The sequence below is a fragment of the Girardinichthys multiradiatus genome, chromosome 22 (genome assembly GCF_021462225.1).
Source record: "Girardinichthys multiradiatus isolate DD_20200921_A chromosome 22, DD_fGirMul_XY1, whole genome shotgun sequence".
Taxonomy (NCBI): Eukaryota; Metazoa; Chordata; class Actinopteri; order Cyprinodontiformes; family Goodeidae; genus Girardinichthys; species Girardinichthys multiradiatus.
The window spans coordinates 40525830-40545465 of record NC_061814.1 but is presented as its reverse complement, the minus strand read 5'-3'; the positions used below and the strand labels follow the sequence as shown (position 1 = coordinate 40545465).

Here is a 19636-nt window from a genome sequence, read left to right as displayed (position 1 = left end):
AATGCTTGAGAATCTTTAGAGCGCATAGCAACATGAACTTTTTTATATACCACAGAGATCCATCCATTTAATATTTTCTATATTCACTTGCTATCACCACGTTACATGCTGTAATGGTCCAAGCAAGTAAGACTTGAGGACCCAGTTATACCTTTTGATAAAAGGCGAGTGTGTTTACACCAAAATTACAAAAACAAAAATAAAATGAACTCACAGAGCCCTCAAAGGAGATCGAATGAACTGAACAAAGTTTAGCTTTAACAGCAATTTAAAATAACTGGAAACTAACTGGTTAACAGATGAAACTGACCTACCCAGCAAGAGACAATGGGGATTTAAATACTGACCAGTTTGGCCCAAAAGGGGAACAAAATAGTTAGAAAACACTTAAATAAACCAAACAGCATTAACAGCTAGATTACAATTAATTAAAGTTGCTAATGAGCAAACATGACTTCAAGTAAATTAACAACTAATACAACATTTAGGGCAACTGGCCATCCTGTCCTCCCCTTGATGGAACCTCAAGGTTCCCCGTTCAAGGTTACTTTATTTGCACCCGTAGAAAGATTTGTTTTGTAGGGTTCAAAAAACACTCACACACACACTGGAAAATAAATAATCTTACATCTTAACATAACCAGGACCATTAAATATAGCAGTACCCAAAATCCTCAAAACTCCACAAATCAGGTCAAATGCCACAGAAGGGGAGAGGAACGCTTAATATTCAAGACAAATAAATAATCAGATATGCAGGGAATAAAACACAATAAAGCCAAAATAGAAGAAGAATACAACCAGACTGGTAAACACGAGTAATAGAACAAAAAAAAAAAAAAAAAAAATGACTAAGAAATGATTGTCATTAAATACTAAAGTTAAATAAAATATAAAATCCATTTAAAATCCAATTGCAGTCTACTGAGAGTGTCTGTCTCATTGGGAGTCGTCGTTCATGCCTGCTTAGTATTGCCCAATCAGCCCTTCCTGTTAATAGTGATGCTGCACACAAAGGGATATCTTGCATTCTGACCCTCAGAAGTCCAGAGGAACCCCTCAACCATGGTTAAATAAGAAAAGACATAATCAAAAAGAAAAAGCATATAAAAAGTTGAACATACAAAAGCTAACTAAATGTGCACACTACAAATAGAATATGTATAAAACAGTGTCAACAAAGTTTGAGTGATGTTTGTGAATATCAACAAAAATAACTTATACTGTGTAATGTGTTGGTGCATGGGGATTACTGACGTTTACTGTGTGGCTGCAGGTGTGGCCATCACACATGCACAAAAACACACTGCCTGAAGGCGATTTTAGAAAGGCAAGTTAAGCTGAGATTCATGCATTTAGACTGGGAGAAAGAACCCAGGACTCTGAACGATTTAAAGCTGTTGTCCTAAGATGAATGGTTGAAAATCCTTCTCTCTGTATGCTCCTTGAAATGTTAACGTAGACATCTATGCGCTGTCCTAATGGCAGACGACACTGGTGAGTTTTCTACATTTTTTATTTGAAGCAACAATATAAAATGAATTTATTTTATGACTTTTTACACATCTTTAACCAGGGGTGCCTGTAAGTGTGGTGATTGCTGTTTTCAGCCCAAACAGATAAGTGAGTATTAGTGTAAGTTTGTAGGGCTATTGTCAAAATGCTGTTACAGAATATACATGCATTTATTGAGCCACTGGCACCCCTCCCCCAGTATGTAACGTATTCTCCACCTCTTTGAGAAAGACTGCACAAGCAATGTGTCACACATCTCCTTTTGCCCCTCTTGCTAGAAAATGTGTGTGAAATCACCTCTGAGCAGCACTAGTTTCCAACATCATTGGAATTTTTAGCTTTGCAAGGATTAAATAAAAGGGGTTGCACCAGCTTCCTGTCCTTGGCATTAGGGCATTAGGTTGAAACCTTTTGCACACACCAAATCATTGCAGGGAAGCAGAGTGAGAGCACCGTGTTATGCAGCAGCTGTCCATGTGCTCTTCCCTACACGTGCTGCAGTGCCGCAGTATTCTGCAATGATTAGTCCTTTCAGTCGATGATGCCTCAGTGTGCTGCAGCTTTTAGGGGAAAATAATCCAGCTCTTAATGAGGTGACAAGACGTCATTTTGTAAAATTAGATTTTGGGAAAGTAATAAGTATGCGCGTAAACAGAGATAAGGAAGAGGACAGACTCCAAATACAGACAGGGTTAGTCTGTGTTGCATTCCCAGATTGGATCTTAGCAGATGTGTGCAGATAAATCATGTGAGAAAGAATGAAACTAGAGGACAGATTCAGAGCACAGAGCAAGAAAGTCATTTTTTCAGTGCAGAAACAGAGCGTATGATAAACCTGGAGGATGCCTGCCTAAAAAAAAAAATTCAAGCTCTGCAAAAGGTCGGACAGACATGCACAGGTGTTGCAAGAGAGAGATAAGCGAGAGAGAAGAGAAAGAGACAAGAAGGAAAGAGGAGAGGAGGAGGAAGCCAGTGGGGGGAGTGAAACGAGGTGTAGGAGGAGACTGGACTTGCTGCAGAAGGAAAAAGGAGTCGGAGAGCAATTCCAAAACAGCTGTCCAGCAGACGTCCCAGTCGTCAGAAGTGTAGCCCCCAGAGGCGGATACAGAAGACAGGACAGTGTCAACAAGCCACAGGAGCAGCACTGCAGCATACACACACATAAAGACACACACTTCACCCTGAGAAGAGGAGGCATCTCTGATGAGGATTCAGATCTCGCCATCCAAACAACCGAGGTAAGTAAGAGCAGGAGAACATGTTTTACTTCACACTGTGATGGTAGTATGATCAGAGTGAAAGGATAGAGTGATGCTGCTGGAGATTTCTTGCTGTCGTGTATGTCTGTTGGGGTTCCTCTGAGAAAATGTAACAGAATGTGGTTTGGCAAGTACGAGAAGCAGATTAAGCATTCATAGAAATATCTGCTCAGCCTTTATGCATGTAACCCTAGAATTAAACCACATTATACTATACAGGAGTAATTCACAGTCCGGCTTCATGCCTAAGGTAAGTTTGTTTGCCCTGCAGACCTGCTCTTTCTTCTTATCTGTCAAATGTAGTGGATTTTGAAGAACAAAAATGTTTCTTTTTTGCTAGCGTATGTTGACATTCTCTTCATGTTTCATACGCTTTGATTCAGTTCCCCAGCATGCATCTGCCAAACAAAACTCTGGCAAGTGCTGGCTATGCATGCGGGTGGCATGAGGGGAGTGAGAAAGAAATACAGAAAAAATACTCCACCCTGCTATTCATCCAAGTGCCAGCTCTACCACTGGACTCTTTGAAAGCAAGGCCTTTGCCTATAATTGAAGAAACAGCTCAGTGCATTTTGTGTTTTGTAGGCTGCCATTACCCTCTGTGGTATGTGTTTTTTATAACAACCCCAAAGAGAGGGTCTTTCTGCAATGCAAAGGCGTGACCCAAATCACAGCCATACTTTGATATCAAGAGAACGATTTGGTAGCTTCATAGTTGCTTTAGAGAGAATAGTAGGAACTGGACTGTCATTCACTTCCCAACGACCCCAGCAAAGACAACAACATATAGAATAACCGACTTTGTTCCTGAAAGTTTTCTCAAGTCATCCTTTGATGGATATTCTGGGCAATGCACTGTATCTATTTAAAAAAAAAAAGGGAACAGCGGTGATCCTGACTATAGAGAAGCAGACTGTAAAGCATCGACAAACCCTAGCCCTTATTTAGAATACAGTAAGATTACTCTGCGTCTCAGAATATACCAACCCAGTGATATCACATGCAACATGTCCAGAAATACCAGGACAAATCACGAGCCATTAGTTAAACTACCAGATACAAATTCTATATTTATCCACACTCAAAGCTTCATCACCTCGCTCCCATTGCCTCGCCTTCCAATCATCCACTAATGAGGCGAAGCTCCATTTTTAAAGGGGCTGGAGTGGCTCCAGATCCCTGCATGTCCAGACAGATACTTTGCTGACACAATGACACAGGGTTTTCTTGTCTGCAGCTCCCATTATGACTGCATGACTGCTCGGGCAAGTATTTCTAAGAGGAAGCTGCCATAAGATTTCTCACTTCTGAGGAGGTGTAAATGAAACCTGCTACTGCAATCTGTGGTGGCGGCACCACTGAGAATGTATTTCACAGCATGTGCCATCTTGGCTTATGTTTTGGAGTAGTGTTATGATACTAACTCTCCAAGCATCAGTTTTCTATCCATCTGATGCTTTTGAATATGCAGTTTGAACCCATGGTGAGCCAAATTATTTTGAACACACTTGCAAATGTGCTATGTAATTTAGGAAAGTGCTAATTAAATGTAGCAGCAAAGACACAATGATGACATCATTTAATCCCAAGATACACTGTGTAAATGCTCAGTGTGTGCTGTTGAAGATTCGTTCACCTTGTCATGCTAAAGGCTTGGAACAGCTCCAACTGAAGGCAGCATGACCTATTTTCTGTTTATTTCAGTAAATAATTATTTGACCAAATGGTAGGGACCTGTAGATTGTGTGTAGGGCATTTAACCTTCATCCCCAGATGGTCAGGAATTCTTAAATAGAAAGAATAGAACAAGAAAAAAATAATTAAAACAACTGAAGACGTCCTGGCAATAGTAACAAACCCTGACATGAAGCAGTAAAACATTTTAAATGTCACACCTTTCACCCCAACACATCCAAAGTGAGGGTGCGTCAAATGCAACATATTTACCTCAAAGATGTGATGAAACTTAATGACTGACAAAACGCATTTAATTTCTTTACATGCCTTTTTAGATGCTCTAACTTTCATGGTCAGATTTCCCATCTTACATCGTAAAATAGGGAATTTAGTGAGAAAGTTGCTAAGTCATTGAAGACTGACGTATTAATAATTTCCTTCATATTTTTCTGTTGTCCCCTTGAATTCCATTCATACTTGCTTTTCAAGCCAAACTGAACCACCAGCAGGAGATTCTAACTTGAAGGTCGGTCCTTCAGGCGTTCACTGCATCAGTTGCCTTCTCATGAACCATAACTGTCAATAAATGTTGAATCAAAATAAGGTGATCTTCTATTGCAATGTATAGACCAGGCAGTTCTTGTGGTTTTGGCAGAGATAACTGATGATTAAGTATTCTTGGAAGGAAGTACTTCAGCCAGAAGTGATTTGGGAACATCTGGTAGGAACTGTAGTGCAGAAGTTAATAAGTTTTTGCTGAGCCTACAGAAAAGATGTTTTTGGCTAAGTAGTTTGTTTCATTTCTTATTCAAGGTCACGTCAAGGTCAAAAAACACCAAATTTGCTGCATTCTCTTTTTCCCTCGATGAAACACAGCAGCTAATCTTTACATTATCCCGTTTGTCCAAACACTTTCTGCCACACACACGTACCGCCTATCTCCGGCACAAACTCTCTCACCAGCCCTTGAATTATGTTCTCATTCAACACATTCTCACATATCTTGCATCCTCTTTGTATCTGTCACAGCTATTTTTATCACCAGTATGCTCACTGAAGGAGAAGCTGATATTTCACCTCATAAAACCACACTTTCTAATAAAGATGGAACTGTAATGAGAGTTAAAGAGAGATAAAAGAGATTTGAATCCACCCGTTTCCTGCTTGGTTTCAGGTACAGTTGAGTGCTGTAGGAATGTGGATGTTTTTCTAAGTAAAGTGTTAGGCGTGACCCAGTCTGGCCAGGCGCTCTATTAGACGGTCACCTCTGACAGACGTTTCATAATTAAAAATGCCTATAAATGGGCAGGCTCTCCTCTAACTGGTGCTTCCTCTCAAACACACGCTCTCAGAGGCTGTTACCTCCCATCGACCACAGGTTGTTTTACTTTTCTCCTTGAGTGGTCAAACATTTCTGTCCCTGTATTTAATGAGTTTATTCCATGTTAAACTGGCTCCAAACTTGGTGATATTATTGGAAGGGTTTAAATGGAAACACTCTAACATGGGTCGCCTTTTCCAGAATCAAAAGCTATTAATCTATAATATACTCTGTTACCTATCTAGTGTTTCTGTGCTTACAAAAATATCTGTTCTTCAAAGAAAATTTTATTCACAATCTGCATCACATTCTCTCCTAAGATCCCTTTGCTCTGTAATTCTTGCCTCTTATCTCTCACACAATCCCTGTAAACCCATTTAAACTCCGTTCCTCCCGTCTCTGCCCTCCACTGGTCCAGCTCTTTCTATCTGCGTGCATGTCTGAGCAGTAGCTCATACAAAAAACAGGCTGCCCTGCTCTGATCCCTTTAAAGTTCCCCTTTGCCTCTCCTCTCTCCCAATCTGCAGTCCAGCTGTTCCACATTAGCACATCTAGAGGCCAAAAGAAGCTCTGTTGTGTAAATGTGAATATAGCAGCAAAATCTGTAGACGTAGGCCTGATCTTCCAATGCTCTCAAATACAAGACAAGCAAGAGGATTTTTTTTTTTAATTCCTTGAAGATGCAGAGAGTGTTTTTCTGGGTCATGTGTTGGTGACTAGATTTCTTTCTAATCACTCTGCCACACTATTACATAGCAAGTAGGTAGGTAACCCTCCAGCAGGGCCTTCCTATAGGTCTGATACTATAGCATCCTCAGTCAGATCACTAGCTAAGCCCAGCTGCCATGGATTTTTTTTCATTGTCTGCCATTTTGACTGACAGGGTCAAAAAATCCTTTCATAATCTATTTTTACCCGTCACTTTATTTTTTAAAATAGTAATAATTAAACATTCAATAACATTTATTTTCATTCATTTTAGTTAATAATTAATCCAAAAAAGCTGAAGAGAGGATGTACATCAACAGATGAATACATTTAACATTTCCTCTGCAGTTACAAAAAACACTGCCTGTGGTCCCAGTAACTACATATAAACAATGAAATTAAATGATTGCAGGTAAAATATGAAGAGATCACCTGCTGTGGCCTGAACGCACAGTCTAACAACCGTATGGACCTGGATAGGGCACTCGCTTGGGCTTTCTGAAGAAACTTCTGACACTCAGCTGCCGTGAAAATTCTCTGTGTGAAGCCAACGAGGTCATTCATCAAGTGAGAATGCAGCTAATTAATACGCTAACTCGCCACAAGTAGTCAAGGGCGTGAATTGCAATCTGTCAAAATAACAGATTTCCTTCAGATTTTTCCATCTCTGTAAAAAAAAAAAAAAGGGGGCAAAAATGGAAAATGTTTGATTAACAGAACCCCTGTTCAGTAGAATGATATTTGAAAAATTTCATAGTTGGTGAGGTTGAACTAGTTATAAAACATTTGAGAGGCACTGGTATAGAGCACTGACGTTTTTCAGAAGGTTTGAAAATGGCGAAAATGTGTGAAACCTAGAAATTTAAATGCACTATATGAAACAGCCGTGCATGTCAGTGACATATATGTAGAAAGACGTGGCAGGAGTTGTTTTTCCAGAAAATGCACTTCATTTAGTTGCATAACCTGGTGTCAGACTGTTCCATCAGTTTTCACCATAAAAAGTTATCTTTATGTTTTTGAAAAGTCATAATATTTTTGTCTCTGATTTCAGAAAAGTGTTCATCTGTTGAAGATCCCCAGTCCTGACTGGAGAGCCATTGTCAGATCGATGCAACAATTATTTTTGGAGTCCTGCAAGTGGCGTGTGTTTCTGAGAATGTAACGGAAGCTCCTCTCCAGGGGAACCATAACGTTCAGACCTGACAGCATTTTCATCCACCTTATCCTACATATCTGACACAATCTCCAAAGAAGCAGCCATGCCAGCAAAAGCACCCATTTACCTGAAGCCTACTAACAGCAAGAAGGGAAAAAAATGTCGGCTGCGAGACATTTTGTCTCCTGACATGATCAGCCCACCACTTGGGGACTTTCGCCATACCATCCACATTGGCAGAGGTGGAGAGAGAGATGCCTTTGGAGACATGTCGTTCCTTCAGGGAAAGTATGAGCTACTACCTGGAAAAAGGGATGTCCACCCTCATTATGGTAACCATAGTGACTATTTGCGAGCACACAGCACAGGTGATGCTTCCTTCGCTGAGACTCCCTCACCAGTTCTCAAGAATGCAATCTCACTCCCAACCATCGGTGGCAGCCAGGCCCTCACCCTCCCACTCATCTCCTCCACGGTTTTCCCATTGCCACCAGATCCACTGGAAGAATTAATGAGTCCATCATCTCCTTTGAAAGCTAAAAACCCTGATGAGGTTGAGATCCTGCAGATGGATGCCCTGCTGCAGTCCATGGATGTCTTCGACAGTGAGCCTTCGTCCCCTTTTACAGATCACCAGTCAAAACCTGACGTCCTTTTAGATCTGCTGGAAAACTCAAACAAGTCGACCTTGAAGGAGGTTGCCAAAGCTAACAAATTTAACAAGAGTGATGGCAGATTTGACAAGCCATCATCCTATTACATCAATGGTCACACCGACAGCTTACGCAAAGCTAACGGAAGCTTAAACAGCAACTTAAGCAGTGACAGCTGCGACAGCTTTGACAATAAAGATGACTTCCAGAATAACATCTGCAACCAAAACAGAAGTCTCAGCAGCAACGGTTATGGATACTTTAACAATGACATTGCCCTCAGCTTTAAGCAGGAGCTCGCTAAGTGCAGTAAAGACTGGGTGGACAGGGACAGTGGTGTAGAGGAGGGCCGCATAAGTGATTTTGAGTTTGAGTTTTGCAAGGAGAAGAGCACCTCGCAGAGTTCCCTTACCCAGATCACGGGGTCGCTCCTCTCTCTCGAATTGGATCTGGGCCCATCCATCCTGGACGATGTGCTCAACATAATGGATAAACCTGCAGCAAAGAGCCGGCCTTAAGCTGCATTCTGGCCTTTCAGATGAATAAGGGAATTGTTAAAATATAGCCATGAGGGGAGAAAGACTTATGAGTAATCAAAATGGTGTCTGGATATATCATTGAGATGAAAATTAGCTACAGTAGACAAAGCTGCTTATGTTTTTATTGTAAAAACTTATAACTATTCAAGCTTCCATCGAGTCTTTATTTTTTTTCCTTTGCTTTGTTTGCCATCCCAGCAGCATGCCCATGATGCACGTGCTTTTTGTGTTACAGCTACATCACCTCCACTGTGCCTTTGCTTTTCAGCTACCTTAAACATTTTACATGATGAGTTGATGTTCTCATATTGACCTCCAGTGTGCAAACACGATGAATTTGAGTCACTTGGCTCTTTTACACGATTCTCAGACTCGGAGAACATAAAACATTTTACGACTTTGAGTTTATTTCACAAAGCACTTTTTTGTTCATCACATGGTTCGTTGCCCAAATAACAATTTCACATAACACTATGCATATTTGTTTTTTTGACATTGTGACACAAATAAATTAATTTTTCCTATTGAGCCTGTCTTTATTTTGCAATGAATGTTTGCATACAGTCATGGTAAAAAGAAAGTACATGCCTTGTTTCAAATCTTTTTGTGCACTTGAATAAAAATATTCCCTCAAGTGCACAAAAATAAACAGATGTACACTTCCACTCTTTAATAAAAAAATAACGATGAAGCCAAAATGTAAAAGCTGTGCGGGACTAAGTCCCACCCTGCTACGTTTGTAGAATTTAAGAGGAGAAGTAGCACTCAAGTGCTTAACTGATCTTCAATGAATGTGACCACCTCTATGAAAGTAGGGAGTTTGGCAGTTATGGCAGTTTGCTTTTCAGAAGCAAACAGATCTGTGTTGACACACTGTCAGGGTGGAAAGATATCAGCAGTGGCCTAAGAGAAGCAATTGTTGCTCCCCTCAATCAAGAAAGAGTCTGCCATTCTGCTGTGAAAAAGATTATTTAGAAGTGTTAACATTAAAGGCAGCTTCTAATATACCCAGGATTAGACCTCCCAGCAGGTTAATCCTCGACCCATAGAAAGGTGCGCTGCTAGGAGACGTTGCAAAAAACCCAAGAGCTCCATCTCAGACTCTGCAAGTTTCAGTTTGAATGTTCGATGTTGAATTTCATGATATTAGAAAATTGACTGAACAAGTGGGCTTTGTTTGCAAGTGCTGACAGGAGAAAGCTTCTTTCCACCAAATCAACAATTCTCAAAGTCAGGACTCCAATATGGATATGGACCGAAAAGGAAATCACTCCAGAACCAGTCCGTTCATTATTTTTAGGCATAACCAACAGCTGTGTGGGAGACACTTGAGCACAGCTCCACGTGCTGATGTGAAGAGCAACTCTTTCTGTGGGTTCTGTCTAAACCCGAACAACCAGGACCGCAAAGACAATTTAATGAGCCGAATTGTCAACAAGTAATATCAAAACAGCAAGGAGGCATGCTAATGTTTGGCTAATACCTCAACAATCTTCTCTGTGAAAAGATCCTCAGTAATGCAAGAAGACTTTTTGTAACCTTAGTCAGACATCTATTTAAAAAGAAATGATTAAACTGTGTGTGTTTTAGGAGAAATGTTAGAACATTACACCAGATTTCGGAAAACCCAGTTAACCCCGTGTTGGAGCAGAGAAGGCTGTTCAGAAACTGAAGGGGTGCAGAATACCTTTTGCACTCTCTAAAAACGTAGAAAGTATCAGGAACGTGGTTATGGGTGAGTGAGCTGGGCAGAGCGCTATCACAACACTTGCAGACCATTCAATACTGATGAAATGTGTAAACTTTAAGCTCAGATCTGTAGAGTTTCAATTTATAAACAAGGTTATCTTTACTTTTGTAGAAACCTGTGATACTGATTTTATTTTAAAAATACTTGAAAAATGAAAAGTACATGTTTTAGAGCTTTACAAAAAAAGATCAACTAAATGCTGTTTTGTTTTCTATTGAATTAAGATTTCTATGTCATTCATTTATTAACCATATAATTATGTAGTTTTAGGTTACAGAATGTGTTACCACTTTGTGGTAAATACGCTGTGCTATAAAATAATTAGAGCAACTTACGGTCTCATTTGAGACCTCTATATAGCAAACTTTTTTTTTTCAGTTGTGAGTCTTTCTGAAAACTGAAGCTTCACCCAAATTGGGTGACCAACTGGACAATAATCCCAAATAAAGCGAATATAAAAAGAGAATATAAAAAACTATTGAGGTATTGTAATGGTCTAGTCAAAGTTCAAGCATCAGCCAATACTGAGTTGGGACCATAAGAGAGCTGTGCAGAATTAATGAATGTCTTTCAACAAACCGAAACAACGTTGTAAATATAAACTGTAGTGGATGAATATTTCTTCATAACATTGTTACTCATTTTTTATTGCTGCTAGACTGTAAGACATACACATCTTGATTTCATTTGTTTTAATGAATAATGACAATTTAGAATCTGTTTTGTGTTTTTAGACACTTGAGGTTAGATTTAAATAATTTTTAAAAGCTTGTAAAGTCCAGGGCCTGTATTCACAAATATTGTCAGAGTCCTGTCAGAGGGCTCCCATCTTAGCCTAAAAATTCCAGCCAAGGATTCCCAGCTTAGGAGTGATTCACTTTGCTGCTGAGAGCAACACTAAGCAAGGAGACAACAGAAATTCGTATCTTAGTGAGGAGGCTTGGTTGACCCCGTTGCGTGTGATGCTGTCCTCTAAGAGCTGTGACTGGTGGTTACAAAATTAAACCAAACAAGTACACTCCTAATAATCAGTGGAGAGAAATTAACCTATGATAAAATTTAGACTGGATTCTTTAATGTGTAAATCACGATAATAAAACTTAGCAAGATTAAATTAATTGTCACATAGTTTCAAAATGTTTGAACATAGCTTATTTACATGCTATTCATTCTTTTGATTTGCTTGTTATTATGTTTACTCACAATGCCGGTCATTTTCATACTGCATGTATTTCATATTAATTAATGTCATATTAATCTTAAAATTCAGCATTTTACTGTTATCTCCTTGTATAATGAGGTTTAGTTTGGTAAAATGACCAAAACAAAATGGTGGAGAAAACCGAACTGCTGAAAGGTAGATTTGGTCCTGGGATCACGGTGCAAACAAACAGGCATTCCCGAGCAGATCCATGCATCATTCCCTCTTCTTTCAGAACCAGCCTGGAATGGGAGCAGATCTGGTACCTGCTGCATGTACAATACAGCAAATACTTATAGTTTTTCCAATTCTTTTAAATTTATTTATTCTTTGAAGGCATTTTACAGTCTAAATATTTAAATAATCCTGCACTAATTTGTTTGTAATTTTGTTCACTTTTTATTTGTGATTATTTATTATTGTTTATAATTTATTTATTCTTACTAATACTACCCAATATTACCTTACTAGAGGTTCACCTTAAACCTGTCCTGCCACTGTAACTATTTCATTTCCCCCTAGGGGGAAAATAAAGTTTATCTTATCTCTGTATTAATAATTGTATGATTGTGATAGAGGTTTATGCTCTCATTTGCTTAACTGTTTAGTGGGTGGATCCCTGTATGATTAAGCCAGTAGCTTTTTGTTAATTCACTGATTTTCATTGTTCCTAGAATATCTCTCCTTTCTCTGTGTCTTTCCTCCATCTTCTCTGCTTAAGGCACTCTTAGGCTCACTAAAAGTCCTCCTCACTACTCTTAACATCTCCTCACATTAGGAGCTCTTTTCAGGCCTAAGATGCTTCATGAATACATTTTATCTTACCGATCGAGAAATTCTAAGATTTTTCTTAGAATGACGTCACTACTTTTTGTCTTATGATTCTTTCTGAATATGGGCCCAGATGATTTTATTATGTTCTGTGGCACAAACCCCTTTAATTAAAATATGGTGTACTTTGTTTTTTGCATCAGAACAAGAAAGAGCCACAAAATGGTTGTGACACTTAACAAGCAATACTAGTAGGAAATAAATAAGCCACAAGCTGCAGGATAGAAAGATAGAGCACATTTATTGTGTTGCCTTTCACATTCCTGACATTTTGCCTCCTTGCCCTGCTGTGGGAGCATCTGTGGGCCTTCATTGCCCCAGCTAGGCGCCTGCTCCATTTGTTTGCATGTGCATGGGACAAGCAGAAGGGGGGTCTTTAACATTCCTTGGATTCCAGCCACAGAACACAAGTGTCCAGGACCGGACATAAATCAGCTGTTTCAAGTGAGGACGAAGGGCCACATGATCCATCAGCCACAGTGTATAGAGGAAAGAGGCTATAAACAACACAGTAACAACACACTCACCATGGTTTAACCTTGCTCTGTTTGAACCTTACATTGCTCCTGTTCCTTTGGCTACTTAAACAAACATATATTTGCACAACTGTTTGAAGTCAGGAACCAGGACTACCTTGTTCATTCTCAACCCACAGCCCGTAAAACTCAAAAACACTTCAGCAGTGGTAGCAAACCCTGATTCTCCCAGTTTAAGATTCATTTTAGTGTTAAATAATTCGTTTTCAAGAATAAATGAAACCAAAACCATTTTAGATGCCTGTTGCTTTCTTTTCTTAATCACTTCAACAACACTTTGTCATGCATTATAGAGAAAACAGCAATGTTCTGAATTTGCCTAAAAAAGCTTATCTCACATGCAAATAAGTATCTGGGTTCAATTCCACTTCTAACAAAGAGCTGGCCAATGTGGCAAACCATTCTGAAGGCCTCAGAATGTCCATGGACAACCGAGACTGGGCTAGACGAGGCATCCAAAGGCGCTGCGAAACAGATGTTCATTCAGACACGACCATATCCTTATGCAAGAAAAAAAAAACGGTGTCAGGGCAAATACCCCAAACCAGTGGAAAATCCCAGCTTAAACACCAAAGCATTTGCATATGAGGAGCTGAAGGATACAGCCTGTGAACGTGAGTAATGAAAACCCTCTCTGTCAGGGTAATTACTATGCTTATACCTGCAAAGGTCCATCACTGACTTGATGACAGCCCTCGATTTTGACAGGTGTGGAACCAAAGCCCATTTCCGCTGGTTTAAAAAAAGAGCTGCACGACCACAGCAGCAATGCATGTTTTGTAACATATTAAAAGAGATGCCAAGTTTTTCTAAGCCAAAATGCCAGAAAATACCAGAGTTCTGCTGAATCCAGAGCAAATAATTGGCACATGTTAGACTTTTTGTTTGAGCAATCAACTGGCATTTTGCCTTTTGTAGAGAGGTTTGTCTTTAGTAAGATTGATGTTTCTGTTTTATGCACAACTGAGATAAGTCATTTCATCTGCATTTAAACAGCATCGCTCAATCAGAGAATTTGAGCCTCCTGTCTTGTCTCTGGCTTTTGTGCTCACAGGGAGCCTGAGGGGAGACGAGAAAATACCAAAGATGGAAGACAGAAATAGTTCTGGTGGCCTGTTTCTCATTACATGGGGGCCAAGGTGGATGTTTGACCTGAAGAAACCTTGACTCCAACTGGCTCTAATCTTCCATGTTAACAACACAGAATAGAGCTGCAGAATCAGGCAGCTCATTGTATGACACCCACAGGTTTAGAACAATATTCCACTTGTTTTCCTGGCAAATCTTGGGTTAGTGCAGCTTGAATGTGTTTCTCGGCTCACTTGAAAATCTCTTGAGATAAAATCACTGGAACATTGATGCTCATCATGTAAATCTTTGTAAAAACAAGCCAAATGATGTGTGTGCCTATAAGTGAAGTTTACTTTTAAAGCACTGTACAGCACAGCTAAAGTTAAAATACAAACAAAACAAGAAAGCACTGTTTATAAAGGCACCGCCAGAGTCAGTAAAACACAGTTTTAGAGGCAGACTATTCCATATGTATAGCCACACCTGAAAAGCCATGTCAAACGTCTGGCTGCTTTGTTCTGATTGGCTCAGAGGCATGAAAGTGATGTCCAGACCGGTAAATAGGGCGTTACAATAGTCTCAGCGCAATGACACAAATTATATGAATAGTCTTCTCTAGATCTGCAGGAAAAATTATGTATCTTATTTCAGAAATGTTTATGAAATAAACTAGAGCCGAACAAGAAATACAGTTTAAAGCATATATGTTCATACACTGACTAATACTGTATATGCAGTATACATATCACCTTCATTTCTCGCATTAATTAGATTAACCTTTTCCCTGTTTTATGTCAGATAGGATTACCAAAACTATTTTTTATTTGCGAAATCCTGGAAGAAATATTGAATATAACTGCTTGATTTCATGGTGTGGGCATGAATGCAGAGTAAAGGTAGACGACAGCCTGTTGGATTTTACAGTGTAATTCGTCAGAAGATATGATCAGGGTCTCTGTCTAGTTAGTACTTAAAAATTCTGGAGGATTTCCAGTGAAGTAAACGTTGATCTAGGTTTAACAACCTATACAGCTGGTGGGGCTTAAAAGCTCAGTGTAACTGAATGCCATCAAAATGGATATGGTAGGCAATGTCAGAAAAATAATAAATGGTGCCAACTACTAGATGCAAAAGGAAGATAGGAATGGACTCAGAACAGGACCTTGTGGAACTCCATGGTCATGATCATGATGTGTTAGATGTTTTGAGTTTGAGTTCCTTGTTTGTTTCTCTGGATTTTCCCTGTGTATGTTCTCTAGTTGCTGTTATTCTAGTTATGTTTATTTAGGTTCATGGTTCATTCTTGTGTTTAGATATTTGTTACTTGTCTGGGTGTTTTAGTTTGTATGTCTTTATAGATCTGTTTCCTTCATGTTTGTGTTCTTTAGTTCATTCCATTGTTCACGTATTTCTTGTATTCCTGCACAATTAGAGTTCTGTTAGATTCCCTTCAGCATTTCCATGTGTAATCAGGGTAATTTTTCCCATTTCCCTTTTACATTTCCCCATTTCCATTAGAATTTACTTTTTATTATTAATTTGAGTGTTTCTTTTCTTTACTATTCTATTTTTGTGGTTGAAATTAGGTTCCCCAAAAATTTATTTTCTTGAAGAATTGTTTTTTCTTATTTTATTAATTTAAAGATTTATAAAATAAGGTCTCAGTAGAACCTCCAGTCCTCCTTTCCATAATCTTAAGCATTTTGTTTCCTGTCATTTAGTACATCTGTTCTCGCGTGATGTCATGTGTCACGTGATTTCATTATCACGTGACTGATAATAGTAAGCCACCCTCAGTGTCTCATTAAACAGCTGCTGCTCATCACGCTAGGTGGGAGATGTTATTTAGTAGCTGCCACAGGTAGGCTTCGAGCCGTTTGTAACTCTGTTAGATCAATGCTATTACTAACAAACTTAATTTGAATATGCTCAAACGTTTATATTCTGTATGGCATTGATGGTACTGTAGTAAGTAACTAAGCTTTCAGTCTTATTTTAACCTTTAAGCATTTAATTGAAAGATATATTGAAAAGGTGAAATGCTATTTCTTTTTGATGTGCTAAGGTGGAATATAGAGCATTGTAATACTTGAAAAGTGAAATTAATTTGTAATATATAGTAAATAATTACAAGAAAAGAAAATAAACATGTACATGTACTGAATATATTTATATAATGATTTTAGATATTGATAAAACTCAGGGTTATTTATTATTAAGTCTGTTTTACACAGGCTAGGTTCATGAGTTCCTGATTCCTGTCTGTTGCTGAACTGATCAGACTGATGGCGAGCTAACCCTAGTCCAAACCAGGAGATCTGTTAAATCCCCACCACTCCTTCCAGTGTGGTCGGAGGCGTCCAAGGCAACCACATATTCATTTTCACTCTGGACTCAACTGGATCCTGCCAATAACCTTTTTTTACTCCCCTCAGGGAGTTGAACTGTTGAACTTTCTGCCTTCGCAAAGAAAAAAAATATTTGCGGGGAACAACCCTAAAAAAATGCAAAAAGAAAATTAGACTTCCTTCCATGCATGTAAACGCGGTTGTAATCTAAACCTTTTTCTAATCTTCCTCTGCATCTCCTGCGTCCAGCTCCTTATTTTTCTGAGCTAAAGTAAATCTGTCAACATATTCACAACAGGTGGCCTAGAGGCCACTAGAGCCAAAAAACAAAAAACCACAGCTATGACCCAGCAAAGTTTTCCACCAGCAGAGCTGCATAATGCACACTCTGTGTTTCAAAACGCTGATGAAGGAGCTCCTCATAGTCTTACTTGGGCCGTGTCTGTGGGGATGAGAGGGGAAACTTTAATTAGATGTTTCCCTGCTCAGTGACCCTTAATGGAGACACCAGGTACTTTGGGAGCTACATTACTACTCCTGTAGTCTTCACCTGCTTCAATAGTCCTATTCTGAAAGAAACAGTGGGACCAAACTGTTGATTCCACGATGCCAGTGATGTGGGCAGGGGGAGATATCCGAAGTCTGAGCAGAGCCTGTAAGGAAAATGTTATTCCTAAGTATTTCAATTGCTCAAAAGATATAAATTTTCTCAATGTATGCTCCATATATTCCAACTTTATTGCCAAGAGCATAGTAATTGGACGGTTAGTAGCAGAGGTTTCTTGGGAACTGTGACGTTGGGATACCAAGAACAAAACCTGGGTTCAAACACTGATCTGGCATTGCAGGGTTGCATCTCGCCTTCAAAACACAACTATAGAAAAGAGCAAGAAGACTTTATTCTCAGGTCGGAAAGAAACTAGCTGGACCAGAGGCTGATTCAGAGCAGATATGAGGCAATCCCCTTATAGCTTGGTCTGACTGGCAGTAGATACAACAAGTTGACTGTTGTTTGGTTGACAGTAACCACAGTGAGTTAACTTCATATCTTCGGCATGTGAAGACTGAGCTCAATGGAGGCCAGAAACAGGACAAGAGCTTTGTCTCTCTGACAAAACCCAGACTCTGTTCCTGACGCTACTACCCTATGCTGAGCAAATCTAAAAGTGCTGCTTGATTACAACTTTACCTTTGCAGTGGATCTAAAAAGTCTACACATCAAATGTAAAAATACCTAGATAAATCATTTAAAAGGTATTTCCATTTTTTATTATGCTATAAATACTGTCCAATTTCAAAAAAGATAATGTATTTAAGGGAAAATATAAACAGGCTCAAAAACCTGGTTGTATAAAGGAGCACACCAGGAAAATAAAACTTTGCTGAAGGACCTTTTGATTTAGATTTGGCATCCAGTTTTCTTAAGTTCACATCAGTTGTAGTGAATCTAAAATTAATTTCATGACATTTTATTAATTTGGATCATTTAGCTATAGCCTTATTTTTCAGAAAGGATACGAAGGATTAATAGGATCTCATTTTTCAAATGTATCGGTCAGAGCAAGGGTATGAAACAAAAACCAACATCCTACATATACCATTGAAACATGAAGATGGTCATCAATGATTGGAGAAATATGGGTGACATGTGACATGACCTGGACTTTTCTCTAAAATGAAAAGACTAAATGGAGACTGGTCAGGGAGGCCATTATGAACATCTGCTCCTCATGTAACAACAATCTCTTGTAATTTTCCCATGTCTGGACTGATGAGTAGGGTTGAAAGGCAGAAACCTTTTCTTTTAAAGAAAGCATCCAGGCCTGGCTTATTTCTCCCAAAACCTTGTTAAAGAATGTGTTATGGTGAATGAATCCAAAATCAAATTATAGCACTAAAAGCAACATGTATATCATCCCCACATTGAACCATGATGGTGGCAGTGTCATGGTGAGAGATTACATATTTTTCTGATTTAACTGGGGTTTTGTGAAGACGTGTGAAATTATGAAATCTTGAACAGAAAACCTTGAGGTGTCTGCCTGTAAGTTTCTCTTTAAGACACAAATAGGACACGCGTCGCTCTGTCAGTCACTGACCTCTTTTGGGGACTGGTGGGTTGTCTGCAGAGCAACTGCTGGGTCAGCAGCAACAACCATCTAAGCTTAGTCATAGAGGCTCGTGCTCTTCAACTGCTGCGTTCTTGTCAGTCGTTTGCATTGACAGTAAGGTTGTCTCAGTCCAGACAGGAACCTCACTGATGGCTGAGATATTTCTAAAAGCAACACACTGTCCAAAAATATTCAAAAACCTTAGAAAAACCAAAGTCAGGCCCATAATTCACAACTAGAGAAAACATGGAACAGTGGTGGTGGATCTTCCCAGGAGAGGCCTGTCAACTAAAATTACTCTAGGAGCATATCAACAAGGAGCTCACAGAAGAACCAAGAACAACCTCTAAAGCTCTGCAGGTCTCACCTGTTTCACTTCAAGACAAAATGAAAGAGAGACGGGGAGGAATTTCCTCCATTAGAGAGTTCCAAGGGAACCATTTCTGACCAAAAAGAAAACAAAGGCCTGCCTAACATTTACCAAAGAATATCTTAATGATCCTCGAGCTTTTTAGAAAAAACAGTTCAGTGGTCTAATGAGACAAGAGTGGACCTTTTAGGAAGGTGTGTGTTTGTTACATTTTACCTCAAACTAAAAGCATTTCAAACTAAGCATCATACTGAGAGTCAAACATGGTGGTGGTAATGTGAGGGTTTGGGGATGCTTTGCTTCCTCAAGACCTGGACAACATCCCATAATTGATTTGAATCATGCATTTTGCTCACTGCCAGAAAACCCTGCAGGAGAATGTCTGACCATCAGTACAGCACCTTAAGCCCAATCACACTTTGGTTCTGCAGCAGGACAATGATCCAAAGCACAGCAGCAATGCCACCTCTGAATGCCTCACAAAAGATATAATTAAGTTTCGGAGTGGCCGAGCCAAAGTCTGGACCTGAGTCTGATTCAGTTACTGTAGTATGAGCTTAAACACGTCGTTCATCCTGAAAAACCAT

At 39.3% G+C, this 19636-nt stretch overlaps 1 protein-coding gene across 2 annotated transcripts; it reads left to right on the top strand.

The window, feature by feature from the left end:
* Positions 1 to 2197: 2197 nt before the first annotated feature.
* On the top strand, positions 2198 to 9359 carry cdc42ep3 (CDC42 effector protein (Rho GTPase binding) 3). Of its 2 annotated transcripts, XM_047350655.1 has the most exons (3): positions 2198 to 2753; positions 6893 to 7047; positions 7535 to 9359. In XM_047350655.1, exon 3 carries the CDS (start codon positions 7743 to 7745, stop codon positions 8808 to 8810), a length of 1068 nt encoding a protein of 355 aa, XP_047206611.1. In that variant the 5' UTR covers positions 2198 to 2753; positions 6893 to 7047; positions 7535 to 7742; the 3' UTR covers positions 8811 to 9359. The 2 variants fall into 2 exon arrangements, with proteins under 2 accessions (XP_047206611.1, XP_047206610.1); XM_047350654.1 differs by lacking the exon at positions 6893 to 7047.
* Positions 9360 to 19636: the final 10277 nt, after the last annotated feature.

Coding starts and splice junctions, on each gene's coding strand:
- cdc42ep3 (XM_047350654.1), top strand. CDS start 7,743: ATGCCAGCAAAAGCACCCATTTACCTGAAGCCTACTAACAGCAAGAAG.